Source organism: Lepidochelys kempii, chromosome 9 (assembly GCF_965140285.1).
Source record: "Lepidochelys kempii isolate rLepKem1 chromosome 9, rLepKem1.hap1, whole genome shotgun sequence".
Taxonomy (NCBI): Eukaryota; Metazoa; Chordata; order Testudines; family Cheloniidae; genus Lepidochelys; species Lepidochelys kempii.
In genome coordinates this window covers 3,944,214-3,966,830 of record NC_136388.1, presented here as the reverse complement: position 1 = coordinate 3,966,830, position 22,617 = coordinate 3,944,214, and the positions used below count along the sequence as shown (strand labels likewise).

Sequence of the window (22,617 nt, the reverse complement as noted above, 5' to 3'; positions counted from 1 at the left end):
GCAAGAAGAGGTGCCCTTCCCATATTTCCCTGCTCCCACAACAGAAACGTTTCTCTCCCCACTTCTGTTCGGCCTGCTGTACATTTCGGGGGTGGGGGGGGGCAAATATTCGGGGTCGCCCGTGAGTGATCCCACCTATGACCATCTCTGCACGCAGCTGCCCCTGTGCCCGAGTCCCCAGGGTGCTGCTCACACCTTGCCAGACTCGCTCTCTTGGAAGACGGCTAAGCAGTCCCCTTTCCGCTGGATGCCTGCCCAACGGAGGCTCTGTCCCCTGGGCGCGGGGGAGGCTGGGAATCTGGTCCAGGATTTGGGTCTAGCTGGCTGCAGGCAGGCCTGCAGCTGGCTCCCCAGGGAGTAGTGAAGGGAGGGGGAGGGGGGGAAGTTAATTACATTAAATATCTGACAGCTGGAAAATCTGAGCCACCATTGTTCTCAGCCCCCCAGCCCCTGCCTTCCCCTCTCCAAGTCTGTCGGCTGACGAGCAGCAGGGATAAGAGAGTAGGAGTTGGGCTGGAATCACTGACTCCCCTCCCAGCACAGAGGGAAACCTCATTGGAGGTTCCAGGCTCCCCACCGCGCCCCTCTCGGGCTGGCTCCGCATCTGAAGGGTCAAAGGCTCTCGCTGCTTCTGGGCAGCGGCTTGCTCCCATTTCGCCTCCTCAGAACAGCTGTGCTGTGTCTCTGCACGGGGCACTAAACTCGCTGCTGTTGTTACGGGGTGAAAATACTCCTCCGAGGCCACAAGGCTGCTGTCCCTTCTGAGCCGCCGTGCGGGTGGGCAGCAGCACAGCCGGATGCGTCCCACAGCTCCAGCCTGGAGAACGTTACCTCCCCCACCATTCCCAGCCCTACTAGCCCAGGAGGCTAGAGCCCCGAGGGCCAGTAGCCAGCCTGTGAGCCAACATCCAGAGGGAACCTTAGGGCCTTTGCAGGGACCTGGCCTGCCCCTCTCCACAATGTGACAGATGAGGGCCTTTGCCTCAGTCCGGCTTCGGTAAGTCAAAATTCACAGGCAGGTTGTGAGGAAAGAAGGCAAAAGTTTTCAGTCAGAATCACCAACTCTCAGTTGCTAGCAATGGGCAGCGCCTGGTACCAGTGGACACAACAACCCACCTACCCCTGCCTCCTCAGTCTCACTCCCCTTCCAGCTAACGAGCCCTTCCAACACGCCACTAGACCCCAGGCTACTTCCCAGTAGCAAAGCCCTCAATCAAATCCACCACTGAAAGCACCCTGAGCCGCCCCCCTCTACCACTGATCTCGGGCCACCCCCCTCATCCCAGAAGATGGGAAAATGCCTGAGAACACGACTCAAGTAGGGGCAGATCACCCAGAGGGAAAGGTATTTCCAGACATCCAAACTCACATCCCCAAGGGATGCTGTCAAGGTGCTCTCGCCAGGACAAGGCTCCTGGTTACACTGCAGCAATCGGTCAAAGTTTAACTCCAAGGGGTTAGAAAGCGATTTTTATCTGAACTGTTTAAATAGTTCTCTGCTCGCTCCCGAGCACAGCCCTCACAGGACTGAAATGACAGCAGCATCTCTGGCCTTCCGGACAACGTGTAAGTAAATGAACCACAGAGATGGTTTTCAAAGTGGATGCTCCTACGCAGCTTAAGATCCAGACCTGACCTGCCTTTCTAATAAAAGTCTTGTCTCTGGTTCATGGGGGGCGGGGAAGAGGCTTTCAGCTCCTGAACGTATTTGGGTGCATCACTCACCAATAAAGAGCTATTAAGTGCCTTCATCATCATCTCGCAGCTCGCCAAAACTTGAATTTCCCCAGCCACAGACGGTGGCAGGTGGTGGTTGGAAAGTGGCCCTTGCTGACGATTTCCCCAATTACGTTCCCTTCTCCCGGTGGAAGCAGGCAGACTGGATCGTTTTGCAACTGGAACTAAGAATAACCCCGCTCAAACCACGCTGACGGAGTAAGACAAGCACAACCACAAACACGTGCACACGCCACAATGGCCTGGAACGCAGAAATGACATGACGTGCACAATAACCGTAAGTGGCTTGAAACTTCCTCATTACTCAGCTCTTAAAACACAGGTGGGGAGCGCTCTCCCAGCTACATTCACAAGAGGGAACAAATGTTAACTATGGTATTCTATTCCCTGAGCTGCGTTAAAGTCACAGATAATACTGGGCCACACACAATGCAGAGGAAACCTCAATGTTTGAAAAAGTATCTTTAAAAAAGTTTGACAGCACCTATAAGTGTAAACACACAGAGAGAGTTCAGTAAAATTTCTCACCATCTCCTCTGTTGCATCTCACATGATGTACATGAGCCAGCCTGATCGAGATTAAGTGCTTTAATACGAGGCACATTCTGCATGGCACCTTCCCTTGGTACCCATTGTTCCCCAATGCCAGCAGGCACATCCCCATTAAAAAACCACCCTCTAAGAAGAGAGTCAGAGCATCTCCAAGCCCTTAGAGTGGCCTCTCTCAGAAACGCCTCCGTGACTTTTCCCACTATTCACATTCCTTCACCCAGCTGGGAAACATGCAATTATTTATATTAATTTATGTTCAGGAAAAAGGCTTAAATCCTGCTGAAGTCTGCGTGGTTAGGGTATGATGTAATTCAGGCAATGGAAATTCTCCTGTACAAGGGACATGTAGATTGTCAAATTCCAGCAGCAGTTGGCTTGGCTGCGAGTAATCCAGGGGCTTACATAGCCAGTTTATATCTGCTTCCCCCTTTGTATGTATATCCCTTCCTTTCTTACAGAGCCTAAACAGACATTTAACCATGGTGGAGTCTCATTGCATCTCTGCACAGAGGTAAACGATCAACTGAACCTGCAGGGACAGGTGCCGACCCTATTTATCTCCTCAGCTCATCAAGAGAATATGCCCAGCCGCTCAACTCCATGCTGAATCTTTGTCTTCCGTTTGTGCCCCCATGGCAGCAGGTGGTTAATGCTATCAAGAGCCTGGCTGGCAGGTAGCTATTGAGCTCACCTGTTAATAACCTCCGGTTTGCACTGATCACCATTCAGAGCTCTGCAAAGTGTACCGTTTGGTTTCCAAGAAACTCCAGCCTCCCTGGAGAACATCCCCCTCCAGCTTGTGCAGACATCACCTTTTCCAGCCCTCGATCTCAAAACACTGTACCAAGCAGAGCAAGTACCATTATCCCCATATTGCATGTGTGGAAACAGAGGCACAGAGAGCTGAAGGCGCTGAAGAGCAGAGGCCTGCATTTTTAAACGTATTTAGGCATTGCTGAGCTCAGCCAGTGGGATTTGGGCTTCTAAAGGAGACTTGGGCTCCTAAATCAGTTACGTATGGCAACGCTGAGCTCAGCAATGGCTAATTACCTTTAAAATCTGGGCCAAATTGACTTGCCCAAGGTGTCACAGTGCATCAGGGTCAATCAGCATTCAGTTCTCTTGACTCCCACTCCTATGCCCTATCTGTTGGGCCAAAATCCCTCCTGATTTACGGCAGGGGTGGGGAAGGGGGTAGGGGTAGTGCTCTGGGCTTTTTCGGGGTAGGGAAAGGAGAGCTAGAGGAGGAAGAGCTTGCAAATTCTGTAGCTGTGTGAACTGGTTCCCCCAACGTTCAGAGAATCCATCAGCCTCAACCCCAGCTTTGAAAGCAAAATGTTTTGCATGGCTCTTATCTCAGCCCATCTCTGCAAAGCCCCTGTAATGCAGCCAGGAGTTTTGGCCTACAGTCTCCCTTAATTAAGCAATGGGAATTAAGTAATGAAATGTTAAGAGGCTCTCTCACATTTGCAGAATGCTAGTACTTGGAAAGGGCTGGCTGAATCATTAAGTCATCAGCTCTCTGCAAGTATAGGATCATCAGGATATAAACTAGGAGCTTGACATGTAAACAGCTTTGTAATTAATTTCTGCTGCCCCACCTCTCCCACTTTCTCCCCCGCAGGTCTGGACAAGAAGGAGGCAGCTGTAAAATGAAGAATTTAACTTAGCTTTTAATTCAACGCTGAGGAGATGCAACAGAACAATCAGATCTAGTGGTATTACATACCAGAAGGTAGGTGTGTGGTGTGGATCTGTTTTTCATCAATGCAGCCTTGGAGGATTTACATGAACCTAAAGCTTTAGGTTCCCTTTTAACAGAGAGAAAACAGAATCCATCGGAGATATTATTCCTCTTCCCACTCCTTTTGTGTTGAATTCATTGGCCACTGAACCTTCTGCATGAACTTCCTATGGTCAAGGAAGCCTACAGATAAGGGGTAATGTTTCAGCACCATATGCAGGGAATTACACACATAATTCTGGCTAACACTAATGGGAACCACAGATCTGCTGCACATGGTGCTGAAACCGTATTTGGAAGCGCAATAAACATCAGAATGACTAATTCACACACGCTATTCAGGATCAACAAATGTAGACTATATAACCTCTAGAAAGAGTGAAGCATGGTACGCCTGCATAGCAACACAGCACAGTCTTCAACAGATACATTCAGAATTTAACAGACGATGATGTCCTTCCCTATGGTTTTTTTTAAGCCACCCCTAAAACAATTCTCCATTCAATTTTACAGGGGGATTCAAAAAAATCCTGATCACCTTTCTGCGTTTTTCAATTACTTTCCATTGGGTTTCTCTATCTTGGGCACTGAGAAACACTGAGGGATATGATAACTTGTAGTTTTCTTTTTATTCAACAGCAGCAAAAAGGAACTGTTCTGTCAAGCAAAGACAGTGTCCCAGGTTCTCTATAAGAGACACGATGCAATCTGGTCCCTTGCACAAGGTGCCACAAATACTCCTGTTCCCTTGCACAAGGAGCTTCTAGTCAAATTAGCCATATTATTACTCTCTCTCTGATGGGGCAAATCATCAGGCTAGAGCAGCGGTGGGCAACCTACAGCCTGCATGTGGCCCATCAGGGTAATCCAATTGTGGGTGACGAGACATTTTGCTGATGTTGACCTTCTGCAGGCATGGCCCTCTGCAGCTCCCATTGGCCAGAAACGGCAAACCGCGGCCACCAGGAGCTGCGGGGGGCCGTGCCTGTGGACGGTCAACGTCAACAAAATGTCTCGTGGCTCACAATCAGATTACTCTGATGGGCTGCATGCGGCCCACAGGTTGCCCACCACTGGCCTAGAGCAACAGCTGAACTTGGATGTTAGGCATCATGTCATATTCTTGTCTGCAAAGGCTGGTAGTGATAAGTATTCGAAAATACCTAGCTTGTCTCTTGACATAACACGCACTAGAAGAGTTCAGGATTAGTGCTAACATTCATTCAAAACATCCATATCTATTCACTGCGAGCCTCGTGTGTGATGCGGTACTGATCTCATGTCCCACTCCTGTTCCCACCAAAGTCCATGGCAGAACTCCCATTGACTTCAATAGCAGCACGATCAGGCCCATGGTGTGGTACAATAGAATCACAGAATATCAGGGTTGGAAGGGACCTCAGGAGGTCATCTAGTCCAACCCCCTGCGCAAAGCAGGGCCAATCCCCAACTAAATCATCCCAGCCAGGGCTTTGTCAAGCCTGACCTTAAAAATATCTAAGGAAGGCGATTCCACCACCTCCCTAGGTAACCCATTCCAGTGTTTCACCGCCCTCCTAGTGAAAAAGTTTTTCCTAATATCCAACCTAAACCTCCCCCACTGCAACTTGAGACCATTACTCCTTGTTCTGTCATCAGCTACCACTGAGAAGAGTCTAGATCCATCCTCTTTGGAACCCCCTTTCAGGTAGTTGAAAGCAGCTATCAAATCCCCCCTCATTCTTCTCTTCCGCAGACTAAACAAGCCCAGTTCCCGCAGCCTCTCCTCATAAGCCATGTGTTCCAGTCCCCTAATCATTTTTGTTGCCCTCCGCTGGACGCTTTCCAATTTTTCCACATCCTTCTTGTAGTGTGGGGCCCAAAACTGGACACAGTACTCCAGATGAGGCCTCACCAATGTTGAATAGAGGGGAACGATCACGTCCCTCGATCTGCTGGCAATGCCCCTACGTATACATCTGAAAATGCCATTGGCCTTCTTGACAACAAGGGCACACTGTTGACTCATATCCAGCTTCTCATCCACTGTAACCCCTAGGTCCTTTTCTGCAGAACTGCTGCCGAGCCATTCGGTCCCTAGTCTGTAGCGGTGCATTGGATTCTTCCGTCCTAAGTGCAGGACTCTGGACTTGTCCTTGTTGAACCTCATCAGATATCTTTTGGCCCAATCCTCTAATTTGTCTAGGTCCCTCTGTATCCTATCCCTACCCTCCAGCGTATCTACCTCTCCTCCCAGTTTAGTGTCATCTGCAAACTTGCTGAGGGTGCAATCCACACCATCCTCCAGATCATTTATGAAGCTATTGAACAAAACCAGCCCCAGGACCTACCCTTGGAGCACTCCACTTGACACCGGCTGCCAATTAGACATGGAGCCATTGATCACTACCCGTTGAGCCCGACAATCTAGCCAACTTTCTATCCACCTTATAGTCCATTCATCCAGCCCATACTTCTTAATAATAATTGCTCGCCTGGTTGGATACAGAACATTAGCAGTTGACTTTTTTGGTTCTTTCCCAGACCTCCAGAAGGAAGAGAATGCTGAGGGTTTACCGCCCCCTGAAAGCCATCTGCAAAGATAGCACAGCAGGAATTGTGACCATTTATGTCAGAAGTGAGGCCAGGTCCACTGGAGAGGCTGATTATTTTCCTAGCAAGCATCGGCAGTTCAATACATTCTACATTAGTTAAAAACTGGAATGAATCTCGCCCTCCTGTTTAGTGGGACAGGCTAGATATGGATGCCAATGAAACCCAGAAAATATTACACACAAGTAATTCAGCTTTTCCTTTTACCTGTAACATCTATAGTACTTCTGAGATCTTACTGCCATCTTGAATTATGGGACCCAGAAACAAGGCTACAGAGGAAACCCTAAAGATCAAACACATCATTTGGCATGAACATGCCAAAGCAAGAAAAAAAACATAGGGAGCTTGCTCCTCTTGTACAAGGGAAAAATAATGAACGGTAACATCCTAAGGGAAAGTGAGAGCCCTAAACTAAGATGGGAATAAATTTAAAAATAATTGTTTCTATCCTTCTACGTAATTGTACCTGTAATTGTACCAACTGATGCCTTACTAACATAAAATCACATGGATGGTCCACATGTTGACCTAAATTCTTTCGTCTCCCCCACACACACACACACCCCCCGCCAAGGACAGGTAAAAGATTTTATATCATTATGGGAAAGCTATAGCAAAGATTTTGCATTCGTTCCTGAAGGGGTGAGCATCATGGCCAGGATTCAGTCATGTGGAAGGGAGTTCCACAGTCATGGGACAGCCACTGAAAAGACTTCATCTCCAGTCCTACCTGTGTCATTGAGAATCTCATTGTTCTTGGGCAGTGCAGCAATCATGGAAGGATTTGTAGAGAAAGATGTGGGGTCTGGTGCTAGAGCCCAACCCAAGCACACCGAGAGCTCTGAAGACCAACACCTAGATCTTAAACTCGCTAGACTATGGACAACCACTGAGGCAATCAGAGCACTAGGGTGACAAGAGACCATATCTGACAAGCCAGCAACTTCTTGTACTTGCTAGATATTATTTTATGTATCTGGTTTCATTCCCAAGCACAGTGTGTTGTTACAATCAAGCCTGGAAGCCAAGAATGCCCAGAGCACGGAGACCTGGCTTATGTTGGACAGGATGGAGTATGGACCTCGAGCCATTCTGAGATGGTGCAGCCTAACGCTGCCCCGTCTCAACCGGCGCAACCTAACGGACACCAAACCCCATATGGGTTACCAAAGGTGTAGGTCAAAGACAAGCGTAGCCCGTGGTATCTTGTTTTTAAGAAGTCTGAATTATGGAGACTGGACAGGAAGGCTACCTGATAATGAGTGAATGTACTTGGGCAAGATGCTTACAGCAGAGGGGTTATGTGCTCTTACCTGGGATAAAGGAAAGGATCTGGAGACACTGGGCGGCTCGTAAAGGAGCCTCTTCCAGGCACTCATTACCGCCAGTGGGGATACAGAAGCCATAGGCCCGTATTCATAGCCCGTTGAACAGCATGGTGCTGTAGATACTCTCCTACTTTCCCAAGCAACACGTATCACATGCCCTAATCAGATTCTTCTTAGAGACCGAGGCCCTAAGCCAATGCATAAAAACAGGCAATCCTCAACCTTTCGGTGGGAAGGGGAATAAATGTATCACATCTTTGTATAAATCCAGTGTTTGTCAGACATGCTGGGTTGACAGCCCAGATCAATGAAATCCTCTCCGCTCTGGAAGCTTTACCTCACTGCACTGAAAATATGCCAACCCCTAGAAATACCACCTCTATAGATGGTGACGTTACGGTCTCCAGCTATATTCGATCCCCACCCCCTTTCTGGCAAGACTGCAAGGAATGATGCCAATTGCAATGGGGGTTTCACCACATGGGACAACTAAGAAGAGAACTAAGATTACCCAACTCATTTCACATGGGCCCCAAAACTCCCTTTGGGTGGAAATTACCATCAGTCATTATCAATGGCCTGAGCAGGAGTGGAATGAAGGACTCTAAGGTTAAGAAGTGCCACAGATCATTACTAATCCCCTGACCTGTCCAGTTCCCTTAAAAGCAGTTTCACCGAGATCCATATTTTTTATTCCCCCAAGTACTAAATTTCCACTACCTCAAAAGGCACCAAATTCCAGCCCTTTGCTACAGCTTCAAATTTTCACACTCTGGTTCCAGACACCTCATTAGCTTCCTTGCCACTGGTCCAAGATACAGAGTGTTTGCTCTTAAACATGCCAGAAGCAGTCATCACGACTGTCTGAATACATGCTGGCTCCGAGATCTCATATCTATTTTTTAAATATATAAAGATGAAATTAAGCAGACAGTTGTAAAGCCATGGGGGTAGCAAGTTTCTTCTTGGAAAACTTGTGCTAATCCCAGTTCCAGAAATAATACCAGGCATGATCCTCAATGTGGGAAGGCAACATCCTCCAATATCTTTGATCGCCCTGTTTAACAGGTGGCTTCAGTGATGGCCGATGGTGCCTGGATGCCTGTTTAGGACGTACTGCAAAGCACACCCGTAGGATAAAAGTGAAATTGGTATTTGCAAGCTGGTGGCCCAACTCCCCGGCCAGTATGTTGAATAAGGCTTGGAACAACGGCAGGGATTTCACTCCCTTTCGCTGGGATTTTCTATGTTTAACAAAACAGTTCCCTCTCAGCTCAATGTCTATAGTTCCTTCCTGGCCTTTCCTATAGCCTCTTCCCATTAAGGTTTCTGCCACTGCTTCCTGCAGGTATCAGTCTGGGCCCCCCCCTACCATTGCTGTATCTGAGCACCTCACAATCTTTCATGTCTTCAACCTCACAGCACCTTGTGGTGCAGGGTAGTGCGGTTATCCCCATTGTACAGATGGGAACTGAGGCAGAGAGAGACTAAGCGGTTTGCCCAAGGTCACACAGGAAGTTTGTGGCAGAACATGGGTCCCCTGAGACCTAGGTTAGTGTCCTAACCACTAGACCATTTTTGCTCTCTGTCTCCTATCAGACCTTCTGCCTGGCTGGTGCAGAGAGTCCCTCTTGGTCCTTCCATCTTCCTCCTTGAGTAGGTTTCCTCTTAGAGGAAGTGATGTCTCAAGGTTGTCACCTGACTCAACTCATCAGCCAGAGCCTTGAAACAGGGCATTGGGTCGCTTGCATATGCCCCAGATCAGTGCCCTGTTACACTACCTCTTCCATCTTTAGAAGCTATAAACTAGTGGTCCTCAACCAGGGGTACACATACCCCTGGGGGTACACAGAGGTCTTCCAGGCGGTAAACCAGCTCATCTAGAGATATGCCTAGTTTTACAACAGGCTCCATAAAAAACACTAGCGAAGTCAGGACAAACTAAAATTTCGTACAGACAATGACTTGTTTCTACTGCTCTGTATACTATACACTGAAATGTACAGACAATATTTATATTCCAACTGATTTATTTTATAAATATATGGTAAATGAAAAAGCCAGCCATTTTTCAGTAACAGTGTGCCAGGACACTTTTGTATTTTTAGGTCTGATTTTGTAAGCAAGCAGTTTTTAAGTGAGGGGAAACTCGGGGTACACACAAGACAAATCAGACTCCTAAAAGGGGCACAGTCATCTGGAAAGGTTGAGAGCCACTGCCATAAATTGACGGTGTTTGCTTTGGTTCCCTTCTCGTACCAACTGGTGTCTGAAACACTGGTCTTTCTCCATTCCTTCTTCCACTCTCCCTCTGTAATATGAAGCAAACTTTTTTTACGAAAACTGAAAGAAAAATTTAGAGCATACGTCCTTAATTTTGAGACATTTATATTTTTTGGCCTGAATGTTTTCAGCATCACCCCGCCAAGCACTCCTTGCTGCTTGGCAGGCCAACAAAACCTGCTCAGCCATAAACAAATGAACTTCAACTCCCCCGTCATGCTTAAAAAAAGAAAAAAAAAGTGGACAGCTGTTAATAGGATAAGCTTTTTAACTAGAACTTTTAAACATTGGGAACTTATCATGTAAACAGAGCAGAAAGACTACATGGAAAGCTATTTGAAGCAGTGCTCTGCAAGGTGGTTGATGCTAGTAATTATTACCCATCCATTCTAGTGATCTGTTCTGCAAAGGGGCAGAGGGGAAATAAAGCAGGCAACAGCATTCATTTTGATTTATCTGCAAATGCAAATTAATCACTTCCTTTAAGGATAAGGCCAGGAGGAATTCAGGGCTCTCACAACCTCTCTTTGTAGTGGGGGCCCTAAAGAAGCAGGGAAAAATTCCATCTCAGTTTCCTAAAGGTGTGAGGCAGTTTGGGGAGAATCAGACAGGATGTCCCCTCTTCCGCACACAAGCTGGTAATGCCAAGTGGTTTTATCCATGAAGATCTCTAGCGTAGAAGGGGCCTGAGCTGCACAGTTCAGTGCTGTCTACATTTGAAAACACAGAAGGAATTTAGAACGGTAGAAAGCTAATCATCCAAGGTGGAGTTTGACAAAGACGTGTGATCTAAAAGGACTGATCCAAAGCCCAGTGAAGTCAATGGGAGCCTTTCCACTGATTTCAATGGGCAGTAGATCAGACTCTAAACCTCAGGTTCCAGTTAACTAAATAAAGTCAATTTATAAAGAATCCGAGCTAGCTCAGAGGATGAGAATGGTGAGAGACTTCCTCTGTCTGGATGAGATAACTCTAAGTTACCCACTAGAGAAGACTTTGCTTACATATATGAGACCACAGACAACTCGGCAAGACACTAAGGAATTCAAAGTCTTCAACTCCAGTTACTGTCTGTATAGTGTTCTGAAGCCCCTCCGAATGCAGCCAACTCAGACTCAGTGATGTCATCTTATTTTGCTGGGTCCTGAATCAGAGATCTAGTCCTATGCCTTTCTGCTTTTGGAGGTTCTTCTCAGCCAGATGCCTTAGGTGGGCACCACGGCTGTGTAATACCCAACAATGTGTAGCCTACGCTCTGGAATGCCCCTTTGGCACATCAGCCTTATCTTCCACTTTTACATACCACATGCAGAAATCCAATATTTCCTGTGCAGGTTCCTGAACTGCCACTCAGTGGGGACCTGGTATCACACAGGCCTGTGTGCTGGGAGCCAGGGAATCTGTCCTGGAAGCTCAACAAAGTCAGTGTTATCTGGGAATAAAAACTCAGGCCTCCCCTGCTATTATTCAGGGATCCTTTGGCACCCAATGCAACTTCCTCAGTGATTTCAGCATTTCTGCCCTTAGCCTTGTCCCGTGGCCTCTTGCACACTCTGTCAATGTTAACACTGGCCATATTCATCCGCAATCTGTATCCATAAATGATGGCTAGGTGGGAAGGACCAGTTTTAACCCACTCCTCATCCGCGAAGAGATTTACAAATACATTTTCAACCCCAGGTCTATGTAACTTCATGCACAACTGTGGGCTCACACACCCCTACCTCTACTTTGCAGACGGTTCAAAAGAAACGGGTAACTCCCTCCCTCACCATCACATTCACACACACACCCCACAACTACCAATGCAACACTGCACTGTGCGGAGAAATAATTCTTACACAGCTCTACAATGGAAGGGCAGAAGACTTGAAAACAACAAGAGAGTCATAGTTCATTTTGCAGAGAACTTAAAACACCAGAAGGAGATTGTATGTAGAATGTATTGTGTATTGGTGACTCAGTCCACACACACACCCACACACACCCCTCTACCAAGGCACTGGGAACAGCACCCAGAAATTTTCCAAACTGTCCAGAAAACTTCTTTGAGCACAAACAAAACATGCAGAACAAATCCCAAACCCCCAAGCATTTACACACGGTGTAAGATACCATCTGGTAACGACAACTGCATTTCCTCATTCTTGGATCTGCTCCCTTTTCGGCATCTTTCCTCCTTTCTCAGGGATTCCTGAGGGTTCTGCCAGGGGAATAAAACCATCTTCCAAGTGCACGTGCACACAAAAGAAAAGAGGCTTGTTACTTTAATTGCATTTCATTGGAATCAAAATAATGGCTTGGCTTCGCTTCTCAATGTCAATAGACACTAATCTTATTTATCAAAATAACAGAGGATATCACACTAGGAGAAACCCACCAGTCCAGCAACTTGGGACAACCAGAAATGCTGGGGCCTGGAAAAGTGAAATTTTATTACTTACTGCTCACAGTTATGCTTCTCACTTGCACTTAAAAATCCTGGATCCTTTGACTGACTCACATTTGATATGATACGGACCGTGAAAACCACCCTCTTTCCTCATGTTTCCTCCCAGAAAGGGGGACGTAATGGAAGATGTCTGCAAAATTATTTTGCTAACTCCACTAACAAGTTGCATCTTCAATGGTAAGAATATAGGTGAGAAACAGCAGCTACAATAAAAGCTTGGGACAAGTGGGTTTTCTTGTCAGATGACCTCATTTGGTATCCAAGTTGCACTTCACATTTTTTGTTTGTTTTCAGTCCGAGGGACCTGAAAACAACACATGGAATGGGTTTCAGGGCAAGCTGCAGAATACACATCTGGGAATGTGACCTTGTTTCAAATCAAATGAAACTGGTCTATATCAGAGTGGAATTTACAACAACCCTCCCACCTTCCAAACAAGCCGTTCCTGGTAAGAGCCTGATCTGGAGAGATGCCCAGAGCCCTCAACTCTACTGAAACCAGAAGCTGAGGGAACTGGGCATTTTCCAATAGCTTCTCAGTCTCTTGGGGTATGTCTACACTATGGAATAAGGTCGAATTTATAGAAGTCAATTTTTTAGAAATATTTAGAAATATTCGAGTGTGTGTGTCCCCACAGAAAATGCTCTAAGTGCATTAAGTGCATTAACTCAGCGGAGTGCTTCCACAGTACCGAGGCTAGCGTCGACTTCCGGAGTGTTGCACTGTGGGTAGCTATCCCACAGTTCCCGCAGTCTCCGCTGCCCATTGGAATTCTGGGTTGAGATCCCAATGCCTGATGGGGCTAAAACATTGTCGCGGGTGGTTCTGGGTACATATCGTCAGGCCCCCGTTCCCTCCCTCCCTCCGTGAAAGCAAGGGCAGACAATCGTTTCGCGCCTTTTTTCCTGAGTTACCTGTGAAGACGCCATACCACGGCAAGCATGGAGCCCGCTCAGGTAACCGTCACCATATGTCTCCTGGGTGCTGGCAGACACGGTACGGCATTGCTACACAGTAGCAGCAACCCATTGTCTTCTGGCAGCAGACGGTGCAATACGACTGGTAGTTGTCATCGTCATGTCCGAAGTGCTCCTGGCCACATCGTCCACGAGCGCCTGGGCAGACATGGGCGCAGGGACTAAATTTGGAGTGACTTGACCAGGTCATTCTCTTTAGTCCTGCAGTCAGTGCTATTGAACCATCTTATGGTGAGCAGGCAAGAGATGAGGATGGCTAGCAGTCCTATTGCATCATCTTCTGCCGGGCAGCCATGAGATGTGGATGGCATGCAGTCCTTCTGCACCGTCTGCTGCCAGCCAGAGATATAAAAGATAGATGGAGTGTATCAAAACAAGAAATAGACCAGATTTGTTTTGTACTCATTTGCCTCCTCCCCTGTCTAGGGGACTCATTCCTCTGGGTCACACTGCAGTCACTCACAGAGAAGGTGCAGCGAGGTAAATCTAGCCATGTATCAATCAGAGGCCAGACTAACCTCCTTGTTCCAATAAGAACAATTACTTAGGTGCACCATTTCTTATTGGAACCCTCCGTGAAGTCCTGCCTGAAATACTCCTTGATGTAAAGCCACCCCCTTTGTTGATTTTAGCTCCCTGAAGCCAACCCTGTAAGCCATGTCGTCAGTCGCCCCTCCCTCCGTCAGAGCAATGGCAGACAATAGTTCCGCGCCTTTTTTCTGTGCGGACGCCATACCAAGGCAAGCATGGAGGCCGCTCAGCTCACTTTGGCAATTAGGAGCACATTAAACACCACACGCATTATCCAGCAGTATATGTAGCACCAGAACCTGGCAAAGCGATACCGAGTGAGGAGGCGACGTCAGCGCGGTGACGTGAGTGATGAGGACATGGACACAGATTTCTCTGAAAGCATGGGCCCTGCCAATGCATGCATCATGGTGCTAATGGGGCAGGTTCATGCGGTGGAACGCCGATTCTGGGCCCGGGAAACAAGCACAGACTGGTGGGACCGCACAGTGTTGCGGGTCTGGGACGATTCCCAGTGGCTGCGAAACTTTCGCATGTGTAAGGTCCCTTTCATGGAACTTTGTGACTTGCTTTCCCCTGCCCTGAAATGCATGAATACCAAGATGAGAGCAGCCCTCACAGTTGAGAAGCGAGTGGCGATAGCCCCGTGGAAGCTTGCAAGGCCAGACAGCTACCGGTCAGTTGGGAATCAATTTGGAGTGGGCAAATCTACTGTGGGGGCTGCTGTGATGCAAGTAGCCCACGCAATCAAAGATCTGCTGATATCAAGGGTAGTGACCCTGGGAAATGTGCAGGCCATAGTGGATGGCTTTGCTGCAATGGGATTCCCTAACTGTGGTGGGGCCATAGACGGAACCCATATCCCTATCTTGGCACCGGAGCACCAAGCCGGCGAGTACATAAACCGCAAGGGGTACTTTTCGATAGTGCTGCAAGCTCTGGTGGATCACAAGGGACGTTTCACCAGCATCAACGTGGGATGGCCGGGAAAGGTACATGACGCTCGCATCTTCAGGAACTCTGGTCTGTTTCAAAAGCTGCAGGAAGGGACTTTATTCCCAGACCAGAAAATAACTGTTGGGGATGTTGAAATGCCTATATGTATCCTTGGGGACCCAGCCTACCCCTTAATGCCATGGCTCATGAAGCCGTACACAGGCAGCCTGGACAGTAGTCAGGAGCTGTTCAACTACAGGCTGAGCAAGTGCAGAATGGTGGTAGAATGTGCATTTGGACGTTTAAAGGCACGCTGGCGCAGTTTACTGACTCGCTTAGACCTCAGCGAAACCAATATTCCCACTGTTATTACTGCTTGCTGTGCGCTCCGCAATATCTGTGAGAGTAAGGGGGAGACGTTTATGGCGGGGTGGGAGGTTGAGGCAAATCGCCTGGCTGCTGGTTACGCGCAGCCAGACACCAGGGCGGTTAGAAGAGCACAGGAGGGCGCGGTACACATCAGAGAAGCTTTGAAAACCAGTTTCATGACTGGCCAGGCTACGGTGTGAAAGTTCTGTTTGTTTCTCCTTGATGAAATCCCCCGCCCCTTGGTTCACTCTACTTCCCTGTAAGCTAACCACCCGCCCCTCCTCCCTTCAATCACCGCTTGCAGAGGCAATAAAGTCATTGTTGCTTCACATTCATGCATTCTTTATTCATTCATCGCACAAATAGGGGGATGACTACCAAGGTAGCCCAGGAGGGGTGGTGGAGGAGGGAAGGAAAATGCCACACAGCACTTTAAGCACAGCACTTTAAAAGTTCACAACTTTAAAATTTATTGAATGACAGCCTTCTTTTTTTTGGGCAATCCTCTGTGGTGGAGTGGCTGGTTGGCCGGAGGCCCCCCCACCGCGTTCTTGGGCGTCTGGGTGTGGAGGCTATGGAACTTGGGGAGGAGGGCGGTTGATTACACAGGGGCTGTAGCGGCAGTCTGTGCTCCAGCTGCCTTTGCTGCAGCTCAACCATACACTGGAGCATACTGGTTTGGTTCTCCAGCAGCCTCAGCATTGAATCCTGCCTCCTCTCATCATGCTGCCGCCACATTTGAGCTTCAGCTCTGTCTTCAGCCCGCCACTTACTCTCTTCAGCCCGCCACCTCTCCTCCCGGTCATTTTGTGCTTTCCTGCACTCTGACATTATTTGCCTCCACGCATTCGTCTGTGCTCTGTCAGTGCGGGAGGACAGCATGAGCTCAGAGAACATTTCATCTCGAGTGCGTTTTTTTTTCTTTCTAATCTTCACTGACCTCTGGGAAGGAGAAGATCCTGTGATCATTGAAACACATGCAGCTGGTGGAGAAAAAAAAAGGGACAGCGGTATTTAAAAAGACACATTTTATAAAACAGTGGCTACACTCTTTCAGGGTAAACCTTGCTGTTAACATTACATACATAGCACATGTGCTTTTGTTACAAGGTCGCATTTTGCCTCCACCCACCGCGTGGCAACCCCCTCAACCCTCCCCCCTCCCCGTGGCTAACAGCGGGGAACATTTCTGTTTAGCCACAGGCAAACAGCCTAGGAGGAACGGGCTCCTCTGAGTGTCCCCTGAAGAAAAGCACTCTATTTCAACCAGGTGACCATGAATTATATCTCACTCTCCTGAGGATAAACACAGAGAGATAAAGAACGGATGTTGTTTGAACGCCAGCAAACATACACTGCAATGCTTTGTTCTACAATGATTCCCGAGTACGTGTTACTGGCCTGGAGTGGTAAAGTGTCCTACCATGAAGGACGCAATAAGGCTGCCCTCCCCAGAAACCTTTTGCAAAGGCTTTGGGAGTACATCCAGGAGAGCCGCAAATGCCAGGGCAAAGCAATCCTTTCACATGCTTGCTTTTAAACCATGTATAGTATTTTTAAAAGGTACACTCACCGGAGGTCCCTTCTCCGCCTGCCGGGTCCAGGAAGCAGCCTTGGGCGGGTTCAGGGGGTACTGGCTCCAGGTCCAGGGTGAGAAACAGTACCTGGCCGTCAGGAAAACCGGTTTCTCCGCTTGCTTGCTGTGAGCTATCTACAACTTCCTCCTCCTCATCATCATCTTCTTCGTCCCCAAAACCTGCTTCCATGTTGCCTCCATCTCCATTGAAGGAGTCAAACAACACAGCTGGGGTAGTGGTGGCTGAACCCCCTAAAATGGTATGCAGCTCATCATAGAAGCGGCATGTTTGGGGCTCTGACCTGGAAGGGCCATTCGCCTCTCTGGTTTTCTGGTAGGCTTGCCTCAGCTCCTTAAGTTTCACGTGGCACTGCTTCGGGTCCCTGTTATGGCCTCTGTCCTTCATGCCCTGGGAGATTTTGACAAAGGTTTTGGCATTTCGAAAACTGGAACGGAGTTCTGATAGCATGGATTCCTCTCCCCAAACAGCGATCAGATCCCGTACCTCCCATTTGGTCCATGCTGGTGCTCTTTTGCGATTCTGGGACTCCATCATGGTCACCTCTGCTGATGAGCTCTGCATGGTCACCTGCAGCTTGCCACGCTGGCCAAACAGGAAATGAGATTCAAAAGTTTGCGGTTCTTTTCCTGTCTACCTGGCCAGTGCATCTGAGTTGAGAGTGCTGTCCAGCGCGGTCACAATGGAGCACTCTGGGATAGCTCCCAGAGGCCAATACCGTCGAATTGTGTCCACAGTACCCCAAATTCGAGCCGGCAAGGCCGATTTAAGCGCTAATCCACTTGTCAGGGGTGGAGTAAGGAAATCGATTTTAAGAGCCCTTTAAGTCGAAATAAAGGGCTTCATCGTGTGGACGGGTGCAGGTTTACATCGATTTAACACTGCTAAATTCAACCTAAAGTCCTAGTGTAGACCAGGGCTTGCAGATCAGGACCTCAGTTAAGAGCAGATATTTAGAGAGTGAACCCTTGGCATCCGTAGCACCGAATGACATGGAACCGGAGAGGAGGTGGGTGAAAGAAAGAAGCTGCGGAAGAAATGGGCATCCTTCAAAATGCAGGATTAGAAAGTCCGTCTGCAGTGCTAGTTCCAAGGCACAAAGGTTAGCCCAAAAGACATCCAGGCAGTTGCAAAGCTCCCAGCATAGCCTGCATTTCACCCTATCCCTGCAAATGTTCACCCAGTCTTCAGCTCCCCAGCAGGGACTCCAATAACCCTGACTTTTGTTTCCCTCGCTTTAAAAAGGTGGTATGTCTTAGCTGAAACTTTGCTTTGCACAAGGGATCGGCAAACTGCATCATGTTATTCACATCGGCTCTTTGGTTATTTTTATCCTGAAAGATTCATTCAGAAGGTGCTGGGATTTATCCCAGAACACACAAGTCAATATCCATATGAATCAGTAAATAACACACCTATGATCATTTCCCACCGCCTACCTAGGGTTGCCAACCTTCCAGGATTGGCCTGGAGTCCCCAGGAATTAAAGGTTAGTCTTTAATTAAAGACTAACTTCATGTGATGAAATCTCCAGGAATACATCCAACCAAAACTGGTAACCCTACCCCACCCACCTCCTCCACCTCGGCAAGATAAAGTCAAAGCAAAGGAACTGACACGGTCTGCATGCTTCTTGTACAAGGATTAAAAGTTTCAGGCGACTAGAATGACTTCTGTGACTTGGAATACTAATGAGGGCTCTACTGTTCCTCGACAGGTTGACAACCAAATGAAGAGTCTGTGCATCACTAAGAATGACACAAGCCAAGAATCTTTACACTTTCCAGAGTCTGCTCCAGGAGGGCTGCTTCTAACTGAGCTGCTGGAAGAGAGAAATGCTAACCCTTTCTCCTAAAACTATTCTCTCTTTTGGACGACCTTCATGACGCTGCGGCCTTCCCACAACAGGGTCTCAGAACAATTTCTCTGGCTGGGTTTTTATAAGGTCACCTATCACCAGCCATAAGAACACCTAATGATTTAGAATGACCTCCTGAGGTCCCTTCCAATCCTGATATTCTATGATTCGGGTGAGACTGTGTCATTACTATACGGAGGTGTGGCAAGAATACGTTCATCTCTCCAATGCCAAGGCAAAGTTAGTAGCCTGAAGCTGAGGTTAATGGACTCAGGGCTTCTGAAGACCAAGCTACTTTTTTGGGGTATGTCTCCACAGCAGCTGGGAGAGTGCTTCCCGGTGCAGACAGAGACTAAAAATAGCATTGTGACCACAATTGAATGGGAGGAAGCCTGAGCTAGTTGGCCTGACCGCCAGAGTACCTATGGGGGTGGCTAGTCCAACCTGCTTGCCATGCATTTGTGGCTATGTTGCTATTTTTAGCATGTTAATTTAAGAACAGCTAGTGCATGCTTGCCCACCCACGCTGGGAAGCACGCTCCCAGCTGTTGTTTTAAATACGGATTTAGGAGCCTAACTTTCAGCACCCATTTTCTAAAATCTTGGCCTGAGTAGATCCGGATGAAGGCAGGGCCTTTTTTGTCACCTGCCAGACTGGATCTATGTTGCTATTTCTACTCTGAAGAGAAGTGTCCCTTCCACAGATGTGGCAGCTGCAGCAGCCATTAGCTTAGCACAGCTAGGGGCTAAGAGTTTGCCGACAGCTATAACAGCCCAAATAATCCCACCCACAGCCAGAGACTTGGGTGAGAAGCCTTCATTTAGGTAAGGCTGATCAGGTCCCATGCGTTAATTGAACACACAGTACAGACCAGATTCTCCGGAAGGAAATATCTCTTGGTCAGTCAGTGACCTGTGTTCTATTCTGGGCAGAAACCACCATGTCCAGCTGGGGAATTTGCAAGGTGGGAAAACTGGAATATACACAAAACTCCCAGGAGTCAGACCTCAAAGGATTTTGCAATGGCAAATGTTTGACTCAGCAAAGAATAAGGGGTATACCAGAGCCTGTGGGAAACAAGAGCCTTACCCCTCCCCTCAAGAAAATATGCAATTGTCGTACAGCCAGTTTCCAAGACAGGGAGCATAACCCGAATGGAAGCTAAATATCAACAGCCTTCCCGATTTAGCAGAGTACAACAACTTTTTCCCAAATGAGCATGGAGCATGTGAGCTGTCAGAGAGAATATTCCCGGTGTTACGCCACCTCAGGAAATGACAAATTCATTTCTTTGTCTGTCATTTGCCTCAGGTAGGACACCACTGTTTATTTGCCCTGAGAGAAAGCACCCAGTGTCTGCATAATCTGCTCCCCCTGAATAAGTGAAACTCCCATAGACTTGAAGGGAAGCAGAATCAGGCCAATGCTGTGTGCTTTGAAAATCTTGCTCTTGTCTCTGCTCAGAAATTCAGTTCAAGTCAGTTTAATTAACCAAGATGTCAGAGTCAGTAAGTGCACTAGTTATCTAATTACATCTAAATCACAATGCTTGGAAGAGTGGTTCTACTCTGAAAAGTGACTCTACAAACACCATGTGGTGATCCATGCCTGCTGTCTCCGTAACAAATGGGCACAGTTTACAAGTACAAAGATTGTCCTTTCCTAACTGCCAATGCAGCATATTCAACCTGGGCTCATAGTCAAGCTGGGTTCCTTCCTTACCATGTGTTATTTGCAAAATCTGCCCTCAGGGACACCTGTGCCACCACATTCCCTTCAGTGGGTTTGCAGAGGTGTATCTAACTGGAACTATTTGTGAAGGATGCACGAGGAGAAATGGAATCCATCTTAGTTGTGAAGAAGCACTCTGAGCACAGCTAAATAGTCCAGTCCGTAAGCAGTTGGTTTGCTACTGTTAAAATTCTAACACTTCATGACAATTTTGCACAGGTGAAATATAAATGAATAACTAATAATTTATTTGGACTTTGTATTTGTTCTCCAGACTGAATAATGCGTATTTCCAACAGCGGGTGAACATGGGCTGTGGCAACATTTGTGACACAGCCATGTCTATTCACCTCATCCCTATTTATTCCACCTTTATTTATAGATGTCTAGATTCCAAGGCAGAAGGGACCATTGTGATCATCTAGTCTCAGCCCCTGCAGAGCACAGGCCAGAGACCTGCCCCAATGTCATTCCTAGAGCAGAGCTTTTCGGAAAACATCCCATTTCGATTTAAAAATTAATCAGTGAAGGAGAATCCACCACGACCTTTGGTAAATTGTTCCAATGGTTAATTACTCTCGCTGTTAAAAATTTACACTTTATTTCCAGTCTGAATTTGCCTAGTTTCAGTTTCCAGTCACTTGATCAGGTTAGACCTTTCTCTACTAGACTGAAGAGCCCATTATTAAATATTTGTTCCCCATGTAGATACTTGCAGATTGTCATCAAATCACCACTTAACCTTCTCTTTGTTATGCTAAATAGATCGAGCTCTTTGAGTCTATCACTATAAGGCAGGATTTTCTAATCCTTTAATCATTCTCATGGCTCTTCTTTGAACCCTCTCCAATTTATCAGGAGAGGGTTCTTCTTGAATTGTGGGAACCAGAACTGGACACATTATTCCAGCAGTGGTATCACAAGTGCCAAATACAGAGGTAAAATAACCTCTCTACTCCTACTCAAGATCTCCCCTGTTTATGCATCCCAGGATCTCATTAGCCCTTTTGGCCACAGCTTCACACTAGGAGCTCACGTTCAGCTGATTAGCCACCATGACATCCAAAACTTTTTCAAGGTCACTGCTTCTCAGGATAGGGTCCCCCATCCTGTAAGTGCAGTCTACATTCTTTGTTCATAAACAAATAATACATTTACATGTAGCCACATTAAAAAAGTGGAGTTTGCTTGTGCCCAGTTTACCAAGAGATCCAGATCGCTCTGAATCAGTGACCTGCCTCTGTCACCATTAGATTAGAGTCGGTCAGTAGTTCACACGCTCATTACGGTAACCACTGCTCTCCTACAAGAGACTGCACTGAGCACCTTGCCAGACAAATACAAATGAAATAACTTAGGTTCCCTCCCATCTGGTGCAACCCACATTAATCCAACATGAGCCACTGAGCTAAGGGGAACTAGGTCTAGCCACTAGACAAGGGACAAAGATCCACACTGGATTAGTGTGGGTTACACATTAGGAATTCATTGACCAGAAAAAAGTCATGGCTGCCGTGAAAGAAGGAAAGCTATGAAAGGAAATGTACGTACTTTAACCAAGGCGATCTTCCAACGGGCTACATACAATATGAGCACTAGCAACAGCTCTTCTTACCTCACACGAATATACGCAATCATTTTCTATTCTATTCCAGGAAAAAATGCACTGGAATTGAACAAATAAATCAGTTAATTTCTCCAATTACTATCCTCCTGCTGCTTTAAATTTAATGGGATTAACGGACCCTTTAGAGAGCAAAAAAAGGTTCCTAATAAACATTATACCCCGACTGTAGGACTAAAGACTTTGCTCAAATTCCATAATAACCCACAGCAGCTGCCAGAGAGTTTTCCACCGCAACAACTAAACGGTTTTCAAAAGCTCAACATGCTTCTTAAAAGAGCATTTTTGCACAAAAAACACTA

General features: G+C 47.2%; 2 protein-coding genes across 3 annotated transcripts in view; both read right to left on the bottom strand.

The window, feature by feature from the left end:
* The window catches only part of P3H2 (prolyl 3-hydroxylase 2), a 123,297-nt gene that overhangs the window by 75,865 nt on the left and 24,815 nt on the right, over nucleotides 1-22,617 (bottom strand). The window lies entirely within an intron of this gene.
* LOC140917050 (uncharacterized) lies at nucleotides 15,727-21,602 on the bottom strand. The gene is made up of 2 exons (XM_073359046.2): nucleotides 17,080-21,602; nucleotides 15,727-16,489 (listed from the first exon to the last, which is right to left on the bottom strand). The coding sequence occupies exons 1-2, from the start codon at nucleotides 17,663-17,665 to the stop codon at nucleotides 15,969-15,971; spliced, it is 1,107 nt and encodes a 368-aa protein (XP_073215147.1). The 5' UTR covers nucleotides 17,666-21,602; the 3' UTR covers nucleotides 15,727-15,968.

Coding starts and splice junctions, on each gene's coding strand:
- LOC140917050 (XM_073359046.2), bottom strand. CDS start 17,665: ATGCAGAGCTCATCAGCAGAGGTGACCATGATGGAGTCCCAGAATCGC. Junction 16,490..17,079: donor AGGCGGAGAAGGGACCTCCG/GTGAGTGTACCT, acceptor TTTCTCCACCAG/CTGCATGTGTTTCAATGATC.